The 21521-nt window shown below is 39.2% G+C and overlaps 1 protein-coding gene across 4 annotated transcripts; it reads right to left on the bottom strand.

The window, feature by feature from the left end:
• Nucleotides 1–3208: 3208 nt before the first annotated feature.
• On the bottom strand, nt 3209–21180 carry OSGIN2 (oxidative stress induced growth inhibitor family member 2). 4 transcript variants are annotated; one of them, XM_075494909.1, is made up of 7 exons: nt 20697–21179; nt 19034–19068; nt 17484–17638; nt 11991–12127; nt 9794–9985; nt 9068–9159; nt 3209–7047 (listed from the first exon to the last, which is right to left on the bottom strand). In XM_075494909.1, the coding sequence occupies exons 3-7, from the start codon at nt 17548–17550 to the stop codon at nt 6000–6002; spliced, it is 1536 nt and encodes a 511-aa protein (XP_075351024.1). In that variant the 5' UTR covers nt 17551–17638; nt 19034–19068; nt 20697–21179; the 3' UTR covers nt 3209–5999. The 4 variants fall into 4 exon arrangements, with proteins under 4 accessions (XP_075351024.1, XP_075351025.1, XP_075351021.1 ...); XM_075494910.1 differs by lacking the exon at nt 20697–21179 and adding an exon at nt 20294–20533; XM_075494906.1 differs by lacking the exon at nt 19034–19068 and having other exon boundaries at nt 20697–21180.
• Nucleotides 21181–21521: the final 341 nt, after the last annotated feature.

Raw genomic sequence — 21521 nt, 5'->3', positions numbered from 1 at the left:
TTGCTCACAAGTTGCTTGCAGCTCAGAAGAAGAATATATTTCAGCTGACAGCAGATGTTCTGTACATGTTTACATTGCTCATCTGAAAAAAGGTATGGCCCAAGCGTACTCCAGCAAAAGCAGAAATACTGAGGCATGACCATGGAAATGACATTTACATAGTATCTCCAAGTCTGGGTGTATCATGTGTGTAACACAAATACAGGTAGATGAATATAAGCCTTTATCTCATTTAGAACTGGAATTCCACAACCAGCATACCAGACCTAACAGAGAAATGTGCACGATCAGAGTATTGACTTTCCACATTGTGCCAGGTAGACGCAAGGTGTCAGCAGGATCAGTTCTTGAACAGCAGTAACTCAGTGTTCACATAGAAGCTGGTCCTAGAATCCAAAGTGATGAAAAATGAACCATTTCCCTCTCCTCGGAGTATGCCCTGGAACTGTATCAAATCTCTCTGATCACCTTGTCTCTAGCTTTAGATTTCTGGACAACTATTTTTTATTTATACACACAGTTAAAAAAGAACCAGGATTCCATAATATTTTGTGAATATGTAACAAACCCAGTTGTTAATTTTCTTTATGCTGGCATGGAAGTCTACAGAGGGTGTCCAGGAACACGAAGCTGAATTTTAGTTTATTGACACATCCACTGTAGGCAATGTAGGCTGATAACTTACACATTGCCAGTGATCTCAAATAAAGAGATGGAGGAGGAAGAGTGCAAATTAGCTTAATTTAGTCTCCAGAACAAGTCGTTTCAAAAGGATAGGAGAGCTAAGAATACGAATTATATTTTTTTCCTGGTTTTGATGACTACTGATGACCACTAGGTTATAAAAGTTGGCTTAATATGCCCTATAAGTACAAAATTATCATTGTTAGAAAATCAGCTAGCATGCAGACAGATGTAACATGAGCTCAAGTTCAGGGTTTGTGTAAGCTGAAATGTTTAATCTTGTCTGCAAAGACAAAACCATCCTTAAAACAGTGCTAGCTTCACTATAATTACTCAATTATACTGTAACACTTTTATTCCCTGTAATCTTTGTTCCTTACACCAAATTCATCCTTGACCTCACACTTCCTTGTGTAATTCAAGCTTCAAAAATTCACTTAACTCAAACACCTTTAGTGTACAATATTCCCCAAAATATAGTATTTTTCAGAAAAAAAGAGCTGTTTATAATTCAATATCCTAGCCTCAAATTTGTACCCTTAATGTCACCAAAGCCTTCCTTTCTCTATCAATGTTTCAGTTTCCATTGTTTCTGCTAAACAGAATCAGGTATTATGGTTATTTCAAACAAAGCATGACTTGTCTTTCAGGTTGGGGAAAAGGGGGAAGTAAACATCCAAAAAGCTTTCCCATCAGCTTTCCCATCAGATGGGTACTGTGCTCCCATCTTGCTCTCACCTCAAAAAATAATCCGAAATGATGACAGAACATTGTTATTGTAAGGTTCTAAAATATTATCTAAATTAAAATCTAACAGTATAAACGTTTTAGCAATTTTTGTTCCATAACTTCTTCAAAATGAAATCATTACTATATGGATTATAATAAGATTGAATAATCAGCTGCCTTTAAGGCATACGTGTGCTACCTCTTGCTGTTTAGAAATGTTTGGGAGCTAGCACTGTTACAGCACAGATTCCGCTATTACATGAAAATACCTGCTCGCTTTCTTAGAAGTAGAAAATGTGGTACTAGAGCAACCAAGTCTCATCTCTTGGTACACCACCTTACTGATCCAGTCCTACAGCTTCTGGAAGCAAATACAATTGCTTCTAGTTCATATGTATGTGTTGCACTTCACTGTAACTTCAGTTAACAGCCAATTAAAAATATATGGCAACATGTTAGACTAACAGCTCCAGCACAGAGCTCTAAAGTTACAGTATTGCAGATCTTAACACAAGAGGACGGGAGACCACCAGCCTATCAATGCTGCATGGATTCACTCCAGCACCTATAGGTTTGCAGTTCATATTGTCCAGATTCTTTGCTGCTTTCCTCCCATCGTTCCTCACTGGTCATCGCTTGTTATCAGTGAGGACTCACTACAAGTTTGCAAATTTTACACCCTTTCTTTCACTCTCAAGAGCAGTTGGCCTAAAAATGGCCTTTTCTTCCTTTCAACCAGATATGCAGGTCAGGCCTGCCTCAAAGATTGGGTCTTAATTTAATTTCCTCCAGCTTTGAATACATACTCCAGATTTCTGGCTCTGGCCTTCTTTTAACAGTTCTTGAGCTGCGAGAGAGAAGCTACAGCCACTTCCCTCTACAAAATTAGTATTTTTCATTATGCAACCATCACTCTGTATGAAATTAATCATAAAAAAAAATGTGCCTACACTCACCAGGCCAGAAGGAAGACACAGTATACCCCCACAATTCTCCAGGTGCTGAGGGCTAGGGACCTACAGCTGTGGGATGCACTTTGGTGTCCCTTACTCAGTGTATAGGCATTGTTTCTGGGACCTATACTCCTTCCACGCATTCACTGGCAAGCCCAGGTTGCTAGCCCAAGGCAATGCATTTTCCTGAGACAGAAGAATCCAGCGTTATTGTCAACACTCTCTCTGGATTACTTGCAGAAAGGATTTCTGCGTTTACTCACCAGGGTAAAACTTAGCCTTACTTTTTTGTGAAAAATGTTTTAAACAGAAGTCAATCATCTACTGGAAACCAAAAGAAAGGCTGTGCTGTTTCCTACCGCCCCATCGGGTGCCTTCATTAACAAGCATCTATTGTTAAATAATCACATACGAGGCCAATTGTTAGGGAAATCTACTATGACAAATCTTAGTCACAGTTCAACAGCGGGATACTACTTAAAATAATCTTAGCAATAATTTAGCTAGGAGACCCATTCAGCATTAAGAACCAAACCCAAGTGTAAGAGACATTTTCCCACTAGCCTATTAGAAAATACACAGTATGGGTTAACATACCTTTACAAATTCTATAAATCCAAATTAAATTCCTTAACTAAAAATTATACTCTTCCTGTCTGTATTTTAGTAATAAAGCTTAAGTAATAAGCATCCTTTTTAAATCCATGATGTTTGAAAACTTATCTTTCTCACTGAAAGAGCTGAAAGCAGCAGTCTCCCTTCTGGGAACTATTATAACGTGCAGGAAATTCAAATGTTTGTGGTTTTGGTTTTTTTTTTTTTTTTTAAAATCTGAGAAACAAAGTATTTCCCCAAAAGACTACTCAGTGCCATCTAATCCACAATAAATGCAGTAAGTATGATACAATGCTTTCAGTAAAACTATCCTAAGGCAAAGCTTGAATTTTTACATCTCTTCTCTCAAAATACCAAAAGAGGAGAGAAACAGAAATTTATCTCAAAATCAGAAACCCAAAAGTCCAGCTACTTTAAAACTAGCAATTCCCAAAAGAAACAGGATGATTTTTTAGTAAAGCTTTGGTTGAAAGAAGTATTTTTATACTGGCTTAATAAACAGGACCACTGAGAAAAATTCTCTGCCCAACTAAGGGGTCTCACATGCGATTTTTTAATCTCAAAAATACCGGCAAGATTGATAAAAGAAAAAAGCAGTTAAACCTCAAGGTGCTGTAATACTGCAGTGAAAGATGCCTGTGCAATAGGACAAAAACCTCTGCTACAAATTTGTCCCTACAACACACACAGCCTCTAAGTAGCTGCAGCAGCTGAGGCTAGAGATTTGGCTGTTTGAAGCTTTTCTCCCCTTTTTGCAAAATAACTGTTTAAGTAAATTGCTTCCTTTGTTTTGTTGGCATTTTAAATGTTTCACGTGACAAATGAATATGCAGTAACATGCCATGATATGTTGTATTTGGACATTTATATTGACACAAAACTAAAGGAATGTAATCACAGCGCAGACATATATTAACTGCAATAAAGTTCTATAATCACGTATTTAGCACTTATAACACTGATTCTCAGTTAAAATTATTAGGTATCACAGGTTTAGGATAGATCTCTATATATATACAGTTTCTGCCAAAGGCGGCAAATTATAGAATCTCAATTCAATTATGAAGAAAATAAGCCTAGAATTTAGCATAATTAAAACCAGCTCAGATATAAGTATAAAAAAGTATCTTAATTAGTACTGACAATGCATGGTTAAATCCAACCATGTAGGCAATCCAGAAATTAATATAAATTTTGCCCCACTTGTGTTTATTTTTATGCAATTAAGTTGGCTCTAAACTAAAATTTATTATTAGTAGTAGCATCATTTCATAAATTACTTTGGACTTTCACTGAAAATACTGTCATTTTAATCCTTGAATACTTTATCTTTTCAACTTCTATGTCCAAAGTCTGAGTAACTTACTCAGATGCATAAAGGCCTGCAGTAGCCACAGAACCCCGTAATTCAGTAGGCACAGAAAACAGGCATTTATTGCACACAGGTATCTACAACTTATGAAAGTTAGACAGTTGGGAAACCAGCAAACACTAGCAGTTTCACAAAGTCTAAGCCTAATTTCCTTTTTAAAATCTGTTCAAGTTCTAATACGGAAATTTTAATCATGCAAATACAATACTTTAAACTAACATGACATTCTTCAACACAAAAAAGCCCCAAACAAAAAATTAAATAACAGCTATTCCATCACATTGGACCTGAATTAAAATGTTTGGTAATAAATCAGTTAGTTAAAACCAAGCGCTTGGTCTATTGAGAGTTCTGGAAGATAACTTAAGTTTTCTAACTAGCTGTTGCTTACCTCACTATGGTGAGTAACCCATGAGTGTGTTTAGGTAAACTAACTACTCTAAAACCCACCAAATGAAATCTAGGTCTTATAATATGGAGCAGAAAGGTGAAACTTCAATTCAGAGGTAGGTACAAGTTAAGTCTTTGTCTTTCATAACAAGCTTTAAGATTTATAGGAACTACGGCATATTTGTTTTGGGTTTGGTTTGTTTATTTTTTAGCTGGCTGTGAGATAAAAGCCTCTTTCAAGTTTCAAAATCTGCAGGCTAAAATAGTTTTAGTGTTATGTGCTGCTCTAGAGAAAAAGAGAAATAACCAATACTTGGTCAAATGGGAGATGAGAATATCTATCGCCCACCTTCATCAGTCAAGTGATCCCATTCAGTCTTCCTGAGCTAGGAAGCAAAAAAACCTTAAGTTTTCTCAAGTACTTAATTTTTCAGTAGTACACTAGATATTCATTATATTGACACTGTAATAAGAGCACTTATATCAGTACTTTATTGTTTATGTTAATGAGTATTCTCAGAATGTACATATCACTGTAGGGGAACATCTCATGTTAGTCTTTCTGCACTCAGCCAACTCTAGGCATAGAGTGAAAAAAACATTAACAGATTGTGTCAAATCATGTGTTCAAGATTAAATGGGAATGCTTATTCTTTTATTGTGATTATCAAATCGGATAATTTATAACTGTTAAGGAATACTTCTTGCTTACAGAAATCCTTCTTATAGTAAAAACCATTTTACTAAGTGCTCATTCCAAGTTTATTACTGTATTACTATGGCAAATAAATAAAATCCTTGTTTCAAGCAGAAGGCTCCAAATTTGCTTTGGGACCAAGAATCACTTTGTACTAAGCAAGCTTTCTGCTTTTAGAAGTTATTTTAATTTAACGGTAAAAATATTTTGTCACATTTGACACTAGAATGTAAAGCCACTCTGGTAGGCATTGCTTTTCCCAGAGGAAGTCTGCTCTTTTAGCTGAGCAAGAGATGACAGGCAGGTCAATGTAAGTTAGTCTCATTTTCTGTTTATCTGGAAGTAATTCCAGTTGAGTAGAGATCAGTTGTAATAGCAGATCAGTTTTTTTGTATTTTGAAAAGGTGAAATAGTGTAGTATCAGCATCCTTTACCAAGCAATACAAGCGCAGGTTACTTGTATACAACAGAAATGTGACTGCTATCAACTTTCGCTGTCAGTGAGTGTTCTGTTAGACTATGTCTGTAATCCTGTATGTGAAAGTTTCTGATGTCTCATTTATGGAACCCCATCACCTCCTCCATCCCCACTTTCAATCAATTCATGTTTCTTCTTTTGTCTTATTGCCAAGCACCGTGCAATGCCCAATGCACCTCCTTTTAAAAACCGTACAAAGTTGTCTCCCACCAGAGGGCCTAAAGCAAAGAGGTTAGCTTCTTTAGTGCATTCATAAGTGTATGGATCAATCTCTATGGGATTCCCCTTGCATGTAATGGGCTGATTAGAGTGATGACCTATGCTATGTCCTTGGTCCTTTAAAAAGAAAAGATTTGGGTGAGAACCTATCAGAACTAAGGCTACAGAAAACTTCAAAATTTTCTTCAGTCCAGAGGCACTCTGAAGAACACATTTCATTTCAGGCTTGAAGGAAAGTACATTGTGTTCAGGGAAACTAGTGTAAGCAGAATGTAGATTAGAGTCCACAGTATGTGACTGAGTACACATCATATGATAGACCTTATGGTATTCAGGGTAAAGCTTTTTAGGTAACTGCTTGAAAATTAGACTCGTATCGGTAACTCTTCTGCGAAACACATGGATTACTGGGATGTTGTTGTTGTAGGCACACAGTACTGCATCAGCTGCTGTAAGCCCAGCACCCACAATTAACACAGGGTCTGCCTTCCCACGTAACTTTCCTTTGCTGATAGCAGCTCCAAAGTCAGACATGGAATGAAGCACAAAAGGAAAGTCTTCTCCCTCAACTTGTAGTCGTCCAGGAGAATCAAAGGTTCCTGTGGCAAGAGCCACATTCTCAGCAAAGAGGCAGAAGGGCACATGAGAACCATCTGTTGCTCGCTGATAACCTCGGACTTCCCAGTTTCTCTTAATCAGTGATTTCTGTCCATCTTCCATTTCCAAATGCTGTGTTGAAATATCTTCATTTAGTTGACTTCTATCTTCATCATCCTTTCCTCGGTAAAGCCTGGATACTGATGTTATGTAAACATTGTCTCTGAAATTCTTTTGGAGGCCCATGATTTTAACATAGTGTTTATAATAACAAGCTATTTCCTCTGGCATTACTCGATCACTCTTTATATTTCTGAAACAAAATTGAACGGTTCCAGTTAATATTTAGACCTTATTGGTAATTTGAATATCACATATGACATACCACACGACAGTCAAATTTAAGAGGATTGAATCTGCTCAGTGTAACTGACACTGGGTTCAATATCTTTAAATGCATTCAATTTGTTTTACTTGTTCTCTCAATTCCTGATATACAAGACAAGCTAACTTTTTTTTTTTTAAATATTTGTAAATCTTTACAATGTAAAGTGCTATAGTGATTAACAAATTAAGCATAACAAAACCCTGTAGTATCACAGTAGGTCTGTATGGAAGTGTTTTACAGAGCCAGTTTAGCATAATGACTGTCAACAATACAATACTGGCTAAACTTGCACTCAGTGAGAATACACTTACTTAGGATGTAGGTAATTAAATATCATAATAATTGTTAAGTGCTTATTTTGAAACTCTAGGTTCAATATACTACTTGAGTCAAGTATTCTTCATTATACTTTGCAAAAGATCTCTCCCTTGGGTACAGGTAAGTTCAGTAAGTATCAAATTAAGTAGTTCCATATCACAGGAATGAACAAAGCAAGTATGACACAGAACCTTAATGCAACTATCTAAATAGGATCATGATGTCCAAGTGTCCAATAAAAAACATTTTTGCACTGCAATCCTGATATTACGTCTATGCTTTTCTCATGTTTATTGCATTCTCCTTTATAAAAAAATAAGCTGAAAATGTAACTATTTTGAACAGGTGCATGAATTTTGCTGCTTTTTTAGAAGTAAGCTCTAGGAAGAAGGCAAAAGAAACAGTAGTGAACATCAATTCCCACTGAACTACACTTAAAAGCATATTTACAAGAAATTGGGCTACTCATTCTCATAAATTAACAAGATAGTAGCATATGTACTTTTAAATGTTCAGGTTACTACCTGAAAATCCTGATGAGATATTTATTGAAGAGGATAATGCAACAGCGTGACACCTGTTACAAGGAAACTTAGGAAACCATTTTACATGACTAGAAGTTTTCATTATCATCAATACTTTTAAATATGTTTGTTTAATCGTAGTATAACAGGTCAGTATTTCTGTTTTTAGTATTGTTGAAAACTGTAATATAAACAAATTAGCTTCAGATAATAAGCAGCTTATGGGATTTCAGTTACTAAGGAGGCAAGATTACTGTGGTTATCTAAGAAAGCAATTAAAGAACAAAGGTATAGTTTCTTCACTGTAAGTGTTGTCCTGAAATGAGTAACAGTCTGCCCTTAAAGACATATGCCCAAGTAATTCTACTTCTTATTTTGCCATACATGGTAGAATAACAACTTCCTTTAATTTTGCTAGAACAAAGTCAGGAAAATTAAAATTTCAGAAAAAGCTTATGTAGAGCATTCCCGGGTTCATCTGCTGACACAGACCTTTGTGAACTAATTGTATAATGAAGTAAAAACAGTGAGCTTGTACAAGACAGTAATTTTTCTTCTCTAAAATTTTTCCAAGAAACTTACTACTAGAAAACAACATAGGGAAATACTGAATTATGTTCTTAAAATTAAAATTCATAGATAGCAACATTTCAGATGCTGCAGCTTTGCCTGTAAAAGCAAATACTGAAATATACAACTTCCTGAATTACAAGAAAGCTAGTGTACACAGCAACTTAAGTTGCATCCAGGTTGAAAGACGAACTTCTAATACTTCCATAGATTTTAAATTCCTCCCTCAATCTTCCCTCAACTCTGATCAAAACTGCTTACAGTAACAGCACTTCTTTGTGAAATGCTGCTAAAACACACCACTGCTAGTATGTGTGCTTTCAATACACTCAAAGCAATTACTCCGGCCAACTGTTGTCCATTTTTTTCCACAGTACACACAGCAGAATCATTTCCAGCGCCATCAGGCAATTTAATAAACAAAACAAGAAGCCCTCTGGTGAACAATGAAGTTTGAATGTTTTCCAGTTCTTAAGGTTATCTGGATTCTTACAACAACTACATTTCCCAAATACGTTATGCAATATCTTTACCTGCGTTTGCTAGCTGCCCACTCCTTAAAGGTGAGGCCAGGCAATTCCATCCAGTCTCCAAAACTGATTGTTAGCATAGAGCCTTCCATGGACTATGAAGAAAAAAAAACCAAGATGCATGACCAGATACATTTCAAATGGATACATTTATGTAAAACACTGAAGTTCTCATTGTACTCATTTAGAGCAATAAAATACCAGAACATAACATAATACCAGGACATTACCTGAAGTGTTGATGAACTACTTTTTGCGTTACAGTTAGATACTATTTTAAGGAGCAACTTACTTGATCTAATAAAGCAGAAGGTGAAGAGAGAACAAGTGAAAGGGAAACTAAAAGCAAGTTATTTAAAATACAAAACAAGAAGAAAAAAGTCTGAAACCAAGAGGATATGAACATTAAGATTTAAGATTTTGTATAAACAGCACATGGAAACAATGCAAGAAGAGGAGAAAAAAGTAATAGAAAATACTCTTCATTATAATTCATTAAATTAAAACTAATAAAACACCCACATAAGACAGCGGTCACGGTCACAAATCCCCAAATTAAGGACAACTTTTTCCTTCCTTTTGCATCTCTATAACATATTTGGGCTTTGGTAATTGACCAGTTGAAACTGCAATTGCCATTACTATCTAAAACAACCTTAGATACTACGAAAACCCCCAAACCACAAAATTGTCAAGTTACCCTGGAAGTGATAGGAAATTTTTACTCACGTGCCAAGCTCCACCAGGTGGTCCTTTACCAAGCACTAGATGGGGAATATAATTATGTTGTTCTAGCTTCCAGTGCAAAACCGGTGGGTAGTCGTACCCAAAGTCAGCATCAGGATGAAGCAGTGTATCAAAAAGCACTGCAACTGGGTTTGAAGAGCGTCCTTCAAGGCCTTCAGACAGGTACTCCAGATCCTAAAGTATCAAAGAAAGTTTGATCTGTTCATGCAACTTTTACTGTTCATCATGCTGTTCTGATATACAGAAGTTGAATTTCAAAAGAAAAGACAATTAGTTCAAGTTGCGTTTTAAGTAGAGATAAGTATTTAATGTAGAGGTTCAATCACAACACTCTTCAGCAATAACTGCCATGATTCAGTTGTTCTGTAACTCTGAATAATACATTTCACTCATTTAAAAATTACATGTTAATAACACAGTAATACTGGGGCAGTTCATTATTTGAAATTCATTGTAGAAAAAGAAATATAGGGACAAATATTCAGAGATCAGAGCAACTTAGTAACATTTATATTTATAGATAGTGGACTGCCTTTAATGAAGAATTGCTAGTATTTCTAGGAGCCGCATTTTGATAAAGCAAAACTGGAATCTAAAAACATTAAGTTTTAAAGATCAAGTACAAAAAAACTCCTTTGACAGCTCTTAAGTAATTCCAACACTAACTTTATTATATTTTGAAATAATGGAGGTATTAGAAGTATTGTTTTTAAAAATTAATTAAGACTAGGTTTATTTTACAAAGCAGTGAACGTTGAAAACAATTTCTAGAACTTTTTAAAATGTGAACATTTCAGCATCTATTAACCAGCCGTGTTCTAAAAATTTTGCAATGCAATGGCAAATATTTGAAGACAGAATAGAGATCTGAAGAAAGAATTGGCCATAAGGCCAATTTTTGCTGACAAAGACAGGACAGTTTAGCTTCCGAAATTAGGAACGTCTCAGGGGGTCAGGGGAGGATGAAATACATGAAACATCTGTAGCCAAAAGCTTAGGCAACTTACTCTCCTGCCAAAAAAATAAACCTTGAGATTTGAGGTCAACATTACATGCAAACAGCACAGCACTAAAACAAAACAAAAAAAACCCAACCCCAAACAACCCCTATTTCCCACTACAAAAACATATACATGTTTGTATTTCAAATAAATTAGTCATACAGGCAATACAGTTAGCGATAGTCTTGTGAGTAATCCATCAGGAGTAGAGTGAAGTGAGTAGAAAATGATAACGTGGCAAACAAATGGACAAGTGGGGAGAAAAATAATGGAGAATATTTAACTAATCAAATGAAACAGAAAAATTGGATGTATATACGTGGATAACAAATACAGCACAAAAGCAATTGCGAGTGCAACACAAACACTGAAGGACGCATACTGTTCAGAAAACAAAAATGTGTTGTGTTTATAGGGGATATACGTCCCTAATGTTACTAAAAAATGAAGTCTTAATGAGAATTGTGCTATTTAGGAAGACTTTAACTTGAAGTATGTGTACTCAAAGTATGTTAGTGGCATGTGTTCTTTTATGATCGTGCCCAAACATCCTAGGACATGAAAGCTGGAATTCCTGCATCAGCTACTCCCTGACCAAGTGGTGCTTTAGACACTTTTGGCACGTAGTAAAAACACGACAAAGGACAGACTGTAAAACCAAAAACATCACAAACAAAAAGCCCTCAAGAACCACAAAAACTACCACATGCCCCAGGACTGGAGCTAATGGTCATGAGTTGATTCTATTTAAATTAACAGAATAACAAAATAACTTATTAATGCATTAGAAATACGATTAGGTAAGTGGGCTGGTTCTTCACAATGCAATCCGCATATTTTTTGGGGATAAGCAGTTCTTAAAATGCATTGCTTTTCATCTGAAGTGCCCTATATATAATTTGTTACAAGCCACTGAAGAAGGTATATACTGCTCTTTATTTTACAGATAGGAAAAAAGAGGCCAAGAGATAAAGCTAGTTGTTTGAGGCCACAGAGTTACTGAGCTTTACTGTGGTCTAGTTCTTTGTGGGGTGAGAATATTAAGTCTTTTTTTGTCTATGGCACTACTTACGTGAGTTGCAAAAGCATTTTAAACAGGATCATTAAAGAAAGCCTACTGTTTCATAATCCAGCTTGCAGTAGGAAAAAAGCTAGACAAGATGGCAACCAAAGCTTACTTGATCAACAATAGAAAGATGTCGAGCTTCTTCCAGTTTTGTATGTAGAATGGGGTTCGGGTGTATAGCTTCAGGAGATAAATATGGCCTGTATCCAGACAGCAGGTAAGAAAGACAAATTCCTGAAGGTCCATTTCCTATTAAAGAAAGAAGTTACTGCTTTAGTAAAAGTGTCAAAACCTAAAGTTTGTAAGTCATTAAATAAGCAGCAACAAAATCATACTGAAGTAGTATAATGTGATACTGTCCTGATTCAAAGGGGCTTATAAACTTTGCAGTAAAATAAAGCCTACCACAGGAAATTCCTCCAAAAAGACTGAGCAAAATGTTTTTCAGGTAACAAGAAATGAATGACTGTTTATACCATGAAATAAAATGCATATAAAGGAATTTAATAACTGAGTATGTGCAATTCACTATTCTTGCATGAAAATGACCCGATGGATAAGATCTAGTCAATCACAGTGATATCTGAATATTATTGCCATCTTACAACTTTGTGTTCCCACTTACACTGGGTACTGTAAAACACAGAACAGAAAGACAACCTAGAGTATATGCTCTTCAGATCTGATCATAAAATAAAAAGGAAGAAAAAGAGACAAGCAGAAAACTGAAGACTGTGCAAGTCAGATGAGAAGCTACAGACACAGCAAAACAGCAACGTAAAAGCTGAGTGAAGACAGATACAGTAGATAAGTTGTAAAGTACAAGAAACTCATGTAAGACCACATTCAGCATTCAGCAATAGCATCAATTCAAAAATCCTTCTATATACTTTTTGTAACATTTTGTAATTCATTTATGTGCATTATTGCAATTTTAATAGACTAACTTATTTTCAAATTGTTATTTAAGATGTGAAATGGATGGGACCAAAACGTTACCATAAGGTAATTATTTCTATTTGTTTGACTAGGATTAAACAAAGTAGGGGACCATATTTATAACATGCAAATACAGAAGTAAAGCTCATGTTGCGAAGTCAGATACTGAAAGCTAGGGAAAGTTAACGTCAGAAAAGTATATGCTATGATGCAGAATTTAAACATGTGACCATGTACTGTTATTTCTATAGTTCCTCTTCCTTATTAACAATGAAGAGCACAGTGTTCTCCTAACGAGGTACTATCCAGTATTTTGTCTTTGTTTTCCACCTAGAGTGCCACACATGGTATTTACCACACCCTATTCAAATTCTGGGCTAAAGATAAAGTTACTAATTCATTCATGTTTTTATATAGCACTCATTGTTAGGTTGTTAGCTCTTCCTACTGTTTCAGCTCTTGATCTCAAGAGTTCACCCGTCGTTTCCCATTCCCCATCACCTTTGCACACAGTATTCCATCACCTGTTTCCAATTCCATTTCTCCAATGCCTGTCTTCTCCCTTTTCTGATTTCCCAGTCCCTAAATCCCCCATCAGTTTGCTGAGACTCTGTTCATTCCCAGTCTCTTCATACATCAGATCTCTTCTTCCTCCTCCACCAAGCTACACTCATCACTCTTGTCCCCAGTAGCATTATATCCCATACTTTATTACAATGATGATTGTGTACACCGATCACAGCCATGGGCTACAAGAAAATCATGTAGATTCCCTACAGATGAGCTGTTCAAAGGCTGAGACTGGTAAATTGTAAAAAATCTTCAATCAGCACGTCTTCTCCAAAGGCTTAGAACCTGAACAAGTGTGTGAGACTGTACAATGAGTCCCTTAAAGGTTTTTACCAAACAATCTGGGTTTTGCACCAGAATACGGAGGCAAAAATAAAGGCATTAGAGTGCCTGTGTCCTATAAGGACCATAAAGCACTGGAAAAAGACTGTTTAGGAAAGCCATGGATTTCCATCATTGTGATCTCCAAGACAGTTAAATCAAAAGTCTGTAATAAAAAGTTTAAATATCTGTGATCCTGCCAATATTATTTCTTAAACCACTTCCATTCTTATTTTTCCATTTACAAAACAGACTGTAAGGAATCTTTCAGACAGCGAAAACACTTCCCCTTACTCTCACACTGTTCTACCCTCCCACAAACAGATCAGCATAAGATAGCTGGGTACCCTTCAGTCCAGGAATTAATTTAAAGCTTAAGCTGGATGCAAGCCCTTCTAGTCACCCTGTGCTGGCTTTGGCTGGGATAGAGTTAATTTTCTTCACAGTAGCTAGTACAGGGCTATGTTTTGGATTTGTGCTGGAAACAGTGTTGATAACACAGGGATGTTTTAGTCACTGCTGAGCAGTGCTTACACAGAGTCAAGGCCTTTTCTGCTCCTCACCCCACCCCACCAGCGAGTAGGCTGGGGGTGCACAGGAAGTTGGGAGGGGACACAGCTGGGACAGCTGACCCCAGCTGACCAAAGGGATATCCCATACCATATGACATCATGCTCAGCATATAAAGTTGGGGGAAGAAGAAGGAAGGGGGGGATATTTGGAGTGATGTCATTTGTCTTCCCAAGTAACCGTTATGCATGATGGAGCCCTGCTTTCCTGGAGATGGCTGAACACCTGCCTGCCCATGGGAAGGAGTGAATGAATTCCTTGTTTTGTTTTGCTTGCATGCGTGGCTTTTGCTTTACCTGCAAAACTGTCTTTATCTCAACCCACGAGTTCTCACTTTTACTCTTCCGATTCTCTCCCCCATCCCACCTGGGGGGAGTGAGCGAGCGGCTGTGTGGGGCTTAGTTGCCAGCTGGGGTTAAACCACCACAACCCACTGGCCACGCTGGAGATGGGTGTGAGAAAGAACCTTAGCCATACATTGAAACTATCCGTAACAAATTGTATGAAGTTGTGAAAACACTCTAATCATACCTATAGTTCACAAGCATTCCCATGACTGAGTAAATTCTTAACTATTTTTAGAATTTTATCTTGTGCATAGTAAAAAAATTTGTTTCTTTTTACAAGTGCATAGCTAGATTTTTTTTTTCCTACTTGGGTGTAAAGGAAGCTAGTCCATGACAGAAAGAGAAAAATGTGTGCCATATCCAAGGATGCCATGCTAAAGATCATTTCTACTGGGTAAGATTAAAAAGAACCAAATGGATAACAAAAGTTGCCAAAACAAAGGCTGGCAAGGGCCAAGGAAATTACTGAGGATGGGATTATGTTAAGGTGAATTACTGTCACTGAGCTCCCTAGCCCCTCCCCTGGACAATCCAGAGAGCCGATCCAAACCCAGTTCCTGTTCTTTGAGCAGACTGAAAAGTCCAAGGGAAAGAAATTCCCTCATAGATATGCTTTCAAGAACACACAAGATTAAGGTTCAGCTGCAAGGTCTGCAATTAGACTTGCTATGATTTTCTAAAAAAATCCTTGGGGTGGCAGGGAGGGGAAATCTTTTTGAAGTAAGAAATTTATACCTGAGGAGTTTGCTCTTTATTTACACACAATGCCTCCAATAACAGCTCTGACAGCAACTGAGAGATATTACTATTATACAAACTTTAGATATACAATCAATATATCCCAAAACCCCACGGCCCTGTGTATTTAAGCAGCAGGTAATATTTTGATTGAATAGCAGCAAAGCTTCTCCTGATCAACAGTAAACTACAGTAAAATTATATTATGTGTCTAAATTTAAAGCAAATAATCAACTTCAAACATCATAACAACCTTGTTATTTGGATGAAAATTTAAAACATTGTGTTTACACAGTAATGATCAAAACTAGTGCAGAAGAGGAAAGTGTTTAGCACAGAACATCTTCTCGACTTAGAGCTCCAGCATGAAATTCTTCAATCCCAACTCATTCAAATGGAATGTATCTGTTTCTTCCCAATTTCTTGAAGAAGACAGGTACAGCACAGAAGTTATTAAATAATACCACAGTAGCTTAGTACTCTGTGCAGAACTGCAGTCTATATGCAGCACAAGCTTAGAATCAAATCTTAAACTGGGCATCATACACGGGGAAAAAGGGGATGGTGAAGTTAAAGAAAGGGCAATATAAGTTATTGTTTCATCATTAAGTTAACTGCTTACATGTGTGCCATCTTTTTCTTTCTGATTAATAAAATAGTGCAATGAGAAGAAGATGGAACTAGGAAGCTAGAAGAATGTTTAACTCCAGCTATGCAGAAATCACACAGAGAAAGTTAAACCAGTAGACAGTGTGCGTGCGTGTATGGGGGGGATGACAACTATTTTTGTATTCTTCTACTACATTATTAAATCATTTTAGATCTCTTCTAAGGCTCTTCAGACAGCCAACGAATTAGTGATAATGGGCTGCCAATGGAGAAGATCAGCTTGTGAAGCATCTCAAATGTATCTGTGAAAAAGCATTCAGGCAACCTATTTGTTTTTCAAGGGGAAATAGTCAAGGCAGCTGTGTTGGGTGTCAACACATAGAAAGGCATTCTAGACAAAATAAGTATTGAACACAGGTATCTGCATAATGCATATTTGCACAACTAAACAGTGGAAACCGAGTCATTAACCGTATGGCAAACCTATACTAAGGTTGACAACTATGATGCAGAACTCAGCAACTGATTCACATCTGTCACATCCACATAAGTGTATTACATGAGCACTATTTTAAGCTATCATGAAGAGAGCTTTGAGAACAGGCGCTGTACAAACACAGTCTTCAAAGATGTGGAGATTTACTGGGAGCACATTACATTGAAGAGACCATTCTCTGGAATCTCTGCCTGTTTGCAGGTACAATTAAAGCTGTTGGTTTGCTGTAGTCCCAACAGCTTTGGACTAGATTATTGAAAACCTCCTTTACTCCAGATCTTTTCTTTATCCCCTCATCAAGTCATGGCAGTAAGGAGCTGGTGACCAGCTGTTGCTGAAAAACCTTGGCCCAATACAAATCATCCTGGCACTCTCAATTAAGCTGTGTACCTAAGGAGCCTGCTCCCTCTGCTCTCCTGTCATTCAGCAAGATTTCATAAATACAAGCCTTTAACTATTTAATCAAGACTACAAGTTATTGTTTTAAACTGGTTGAATTGGCTTGGATTAATTTTGGAAAAGATGGGACAATATTCAGACATTAGTGATGGATGCAACAAAGAAAAAGGCAATTAATGAGAGAGGTTAGCATCTAACCAGCATACAGCACACATCTTACATTATGCTTTTCACTGCCCCATCTGACACCACAAATTTCTACTGGTGCACCATCAACAACCTCCATGCAACCTTAAGTAGACATATCGCATTAATCAAACCCTATGCGATCAACACCAGAATCAAAACAGTTCTTCTATTAAGACTCATGTATCTGCTGCCAAATAAAGTGCCTCATTTTGTCAAAGCACAATTTGAATTCAAATATACTCCAATAGCAAGTCCCTTAACATAATTTTATGGTACTGTTATTAATCATAACAACTGTATTACTCTAATAAACATCTTCACTGTAAGGATGCTAAGCATTAGTTATTTAATGATAAATGACTTCATGCAGCAGGTCTATAAAGACAACAGCACTGACAGAGAATCTTAAAAAAGTGAAAACACTCACCTATTATTACCACAGGCAGAGTAAGGAGGGAGTCCCCAGGCAGAACAGTTTCTTCAATTAAAGGCATTCTTTTAACCTTCCTCCCAAGGCTGTCACCAAAATACTGGACAAAGGAATTCAAAAGCTGTCCTTCAGTTTCAGGGCCACTGTAGCTTCTAATTAAGAAGGACAGATGGGAGAAAACTAAAATGAAACAGTTGAACTGTTGTCAGAACAGTCTTTTCAAAAATAAAGTTGCTTTTGATGCTTTATTTTAAGAGCTATGGAATTAGCAAAACTGAGACCAAAACAGACACACTTCATCCAATCTACAAAATTTTACTCTTCAGCACAGCTTTTCTAACAGAAGATATTTGAAGAGTCTACTTCCTCCTAGAAAGTCTACAGAAGGATAACAAAAAGGCACAGATGGCTCTGCAAGATGCAGATTTCTAATTTCAGTTTATACAAAGTATAACCAACAAGCATTATTTTGATCCCACACACAGCAGAACTCATTCCTCATTATCCTTATCAAGAGAGGAGAGATACACCCTGCCTAGCCAATTAACAACATTAAGGCCAGCCAAAGGCTGATGGAGCAGCTAAGGTACAACAGCAGCCGTTCACATCCCTTCCTACCTACTGAGCAACACAGAGGACTTTGCCTCTGCAAATCTCTGTTCGGGTAGAAATAAGGCTGGTTAAAGCTGGCAGTGGTGTGAAGATGGAGAAAAGTGTGATCCCTGTAAGCTGTAGACACAGCCCATTTTACCACTGTTAAAAGAAAACTTTTTATAAAAGGAATTGCCATGCAGTCAGGTCAGCTACCGCGCAGCAGACTGCTTTCACCCCTAGTCATTTTCCTAGATTTCTCAGTTCTTTCTCTGCAACACCCACTTAGGTTCCTCTTGTAACTCTTCACCATCTAAATGTACTTCTAGACTACGAAGACTTGTTTTATACTGTTTGCTGCTTAATTGTTTAGGAGCCGTTTCTGAAGCCTTTCCAGGTCACTGAAGAAGCATGCACTGTCTGTTTAGCTAGTAAGGCAGGGGTAAATTAAAAATAGTCTGTTATTGGCACTTATTTTATTAAGTCTTCAAAATAAAGACTTAACAACTTTTTAATTAAAAATAAACATTTTTTGCTCTTCACAGTTTTAATAATTAACTTAATAATTAAAAGTACTCTTACCAAGAATCTGCATATCTTACTCTATTCAGGCATTATTTTCTACGTGAGACCAAAAGTGTAAGACACTGATCCCATTCCCATGGCCTTCAAGAAGCCACGTACATTACGCACCACCTCAACTCCCACAACACTGAAGGTTCTGCTACGTATTTCAAAAGCCTTTCCTCAATGGGGAAGTCTGAAGTAACACTAGGGACAGAGCTGTACAGTAATAACAGCACTGGCGCACAGTGTAATACAGCTCTCTGATGGTTATTTCCTTGTTAAAAAGGTTAGGGAGCTATTCTAAGGTTGTATTTATTTCAGAAAGCAAGTACTTTTTATCTGTATTTCCCGCACTACAACAAAAAAAAGTTGGCAAATTACATGCTTACTGTTTGATTACAGCTGCGCATTAGCTCTTCGTGATCTTGGAGATGCATAACACACAAACAGCATGAGTTCGATGAAAATGAGTAGAAGGCAGAGAGGATATCTAATCATCATACTGCTTTTTTCAGCTCCGCTTTTAGATAGGCACACGTAGACTATATTATCTTCCAGCCTTTGCTCAAAGTTAACTAAGGCAATATTACACTACGCTTTGCAAAAGACAGGCTTAAAGAGAGCATGCACGTTCTAGTGTGGTTTTAATATACTTGCTGTGCTAGATGGAAGATAAAAAAAAAATTCAAAACCTCTTTTATGGGATATATGCACAGTACTGTAGGCTACAAAGGAACCTTTAACAATAAAAACGTTGCTTCCGTGCAGCTTAGATAGCGTATCACAAACTACCCAACTGGTATAGCACAGAATCTAATTTTTTATACAAACGTCCACATACAATGCGCAGTTTCACAGCTATTGTGCACATGAAGCAGATGAGGGACTGTTGTCAGGAGGATGTACTTCCTTTGCATGAACATCATACCAGAACCCAGTAAGACCTTAAGTTAGGGGCTGCTAACACCACCATCTTCTTAACCTTTGAACAGCACCGAAAGCCATCAAGTACCAGAAGTTTTTATATTGATAAAAACTCATGGTAGGCAGCTTTGCAGCAGTGGGGATTTGGTAAAAATATCTATGGCTCTAGTCCTGCAGAGATGCAAGTGGGCAAAAAGATGAGCCAGTTCCAAAGCTAGTGCTTAGTTTACCTTATGCTGGTCATACCAAATAACCTAGACAATTACATTCTGTCAAACACCTAGATTCTACACTGTTCAGAATTTTTTTTTTCTTTTTAGTGCTTTTTAGTCAATTACTTTTATCTTTATTTGATGTGAAAAACCACTAAGAGAAAAAACACAGCATATACATAAACGTTTTTCTCCCTTTAAAAAAAAAAATAATTCTTTCACAATAACTGCCTGAATTTACTGCAAGTTATTAAAATAAGAGGTACCTTTTTCAGGTAGGTAGCTGTTTTGCAAGATCCTAGGATTCTCTACATGCTTTTAGCAAAAAATTAAGTAAACTGACTGTAGTGGGTGGTTAACAGAAAACTTGTTATATAAAAGGAATTTAAATTTGGTCTCAAGTTGATACTTTAGGAAGCAAATTTAACACCCTCAGATTGCTGGGTTTTTTAAGTAACCGAGAAGCGCGATGCCCATCAGCATCGGGATCCCCGACGGTGCAGCGCTACGAACCCTGAAGCGAAACCGAGCATCAGCAGGCGTCGATTTCCTCCCAGCCCAGGCTTCAGCGTTGCCCAAGGTCACAGCGCGCCCTCCCGGGCCGCCACCTCCATCCCCTCACCGCCGGCCCCGCGCTTCGCCCGCCAAGCGCCTCTGCCCGCCGGCGCATCCCGGGAGCGGCGCAGCGGAGGGAGCGTGCGGGGCCGCGGAGCGCCGCGGCCGCCCGGCGCCACGCAGCAGCCCCGCGGAGGCCGCAGCACCGAGGCGGCGGCCGCGGCTGCGCTCCCCACCCGCCGGTGTCCCCGTCCTCCCCGGCACCGCCCCCCCCAGCCCCTTCACCCCGCTCCCCTGGCGGCCCGGCTCCCGCGCCGGCCAGCCTCCCTGACCCACCAGCCGCCCTCCCCCGCCGGCTCACCTGAAGTGACCGGCCAAGGAGCATCGGCAGCACCACACGGGCATGGGGGGCGCCGGCGGGCTCGGGGCGCCGGCGGGGCCCAGCGATGAGGCTGCGGGTGGACGCCGCGCCGCGGCTCCAGCTCCCGCTCCCGCTGCTGCTCCTCCTCCCGTCGCCGCCGCCACACTGGGGCCCGGTGCGGCGCCGTCCCTCCTCCCCGCTCACATGCGGCAGCGGGTCACACGCGGGAGGAGGAGGAGCCGCCGCCAGCACCGTAAGGGAGGGAGGGACGGGCGGGGTAAAGAGGGGAGGGGAGGGCGCCGCTTCCTCCTCCCAGCCCCGCCGCGTCCCCGCGCGCTGCTGTGGGCGGCAGCGCCATGCCTGCTCCCCTCAGGAGGACGCGGGATGCGCCGCCTCCCCCCGGGGAAGGCAGGGAGGGGAGCCCCGGCCTGGGACCGGCGCGGGGGAAGGATGAGCGGGGAAGGCGGAGCAGCGGCGGGGAGACACCTCCTTGGGCCGGGGGCGAGGGGGGTGGCAGCAGGAGGGGCCGCCGGAGCCTGCCGCGGCCCCCTGCGCGCAACCCCCCAGAGAAAGGCGAGGGCCGCTCGCCGCCCCTCCGGCGCGGGGCCTCCCCACACAGGCCGCGCCGCCTTCCCGCCGCCGGCAGAAGCAAGCTGCGGCCTCGCCTCGCCTGGCGGCGCGGGGAGGGGGGCTCCGGCTCCTGAGGGGAATTACACCAGGCTGCGTGCCCACGGCAGTAGCGGTAATCACCCAGCCTTCCAGCCCGCCCGGAGTTTCCTGCTGTGCCCTGTCGGGTTTCATGTGTGAAATGCACATGAGGAAATT

The sequence above is a fragment of the Mycteria americana genome, chromosome 2 (assembly GCF_035582795.1).
Source record: "Mycteria americana isolate JAX WOST 10 ecotype Jacksonville Zoo and Gardens chromosome 2, USCA_MyAme_1.0, whole genome shotgun sequence".
Lineage (NCBI taxonomy): Eukaryota > Metazoa > Chordata > Aves > Ciconiiformes > Ciconiidae > Mycteria > Mycteria americana.
Note: the sequence above shows the minus strand (reverse complement) of the source record. Positions and strands in the feature narration are given on the sequence as shown.

What these genes read in the sequence shown, in the direction of transcription:
- OSGIN2 (XM_075494906.1), bottom strand. Translation starts at nt 20,740, where the DNA reads ATGCCCGTGTGGTGCTGCCGATGCTCCTTGGCCGGTCACTTCAG. An exon ending in TCTGCCTGTGGTAATAATAG is followed by an intron (nt 12,128 to 17,483) that starts GTGAGTGTTTTC and finishes TTTCTTTAATAG; the next exon opens with GAAATGGACCTTCAGGAATT. An exon ending in ATCTTTCTATTGTTGATCAA is followed by an intron (nt 9,986 to 11,990) that starts GTAAGCTTTGGT and finishes TTGATACTTTAG; the next exon opens with GATCTGGAGTACCTGTCTGA.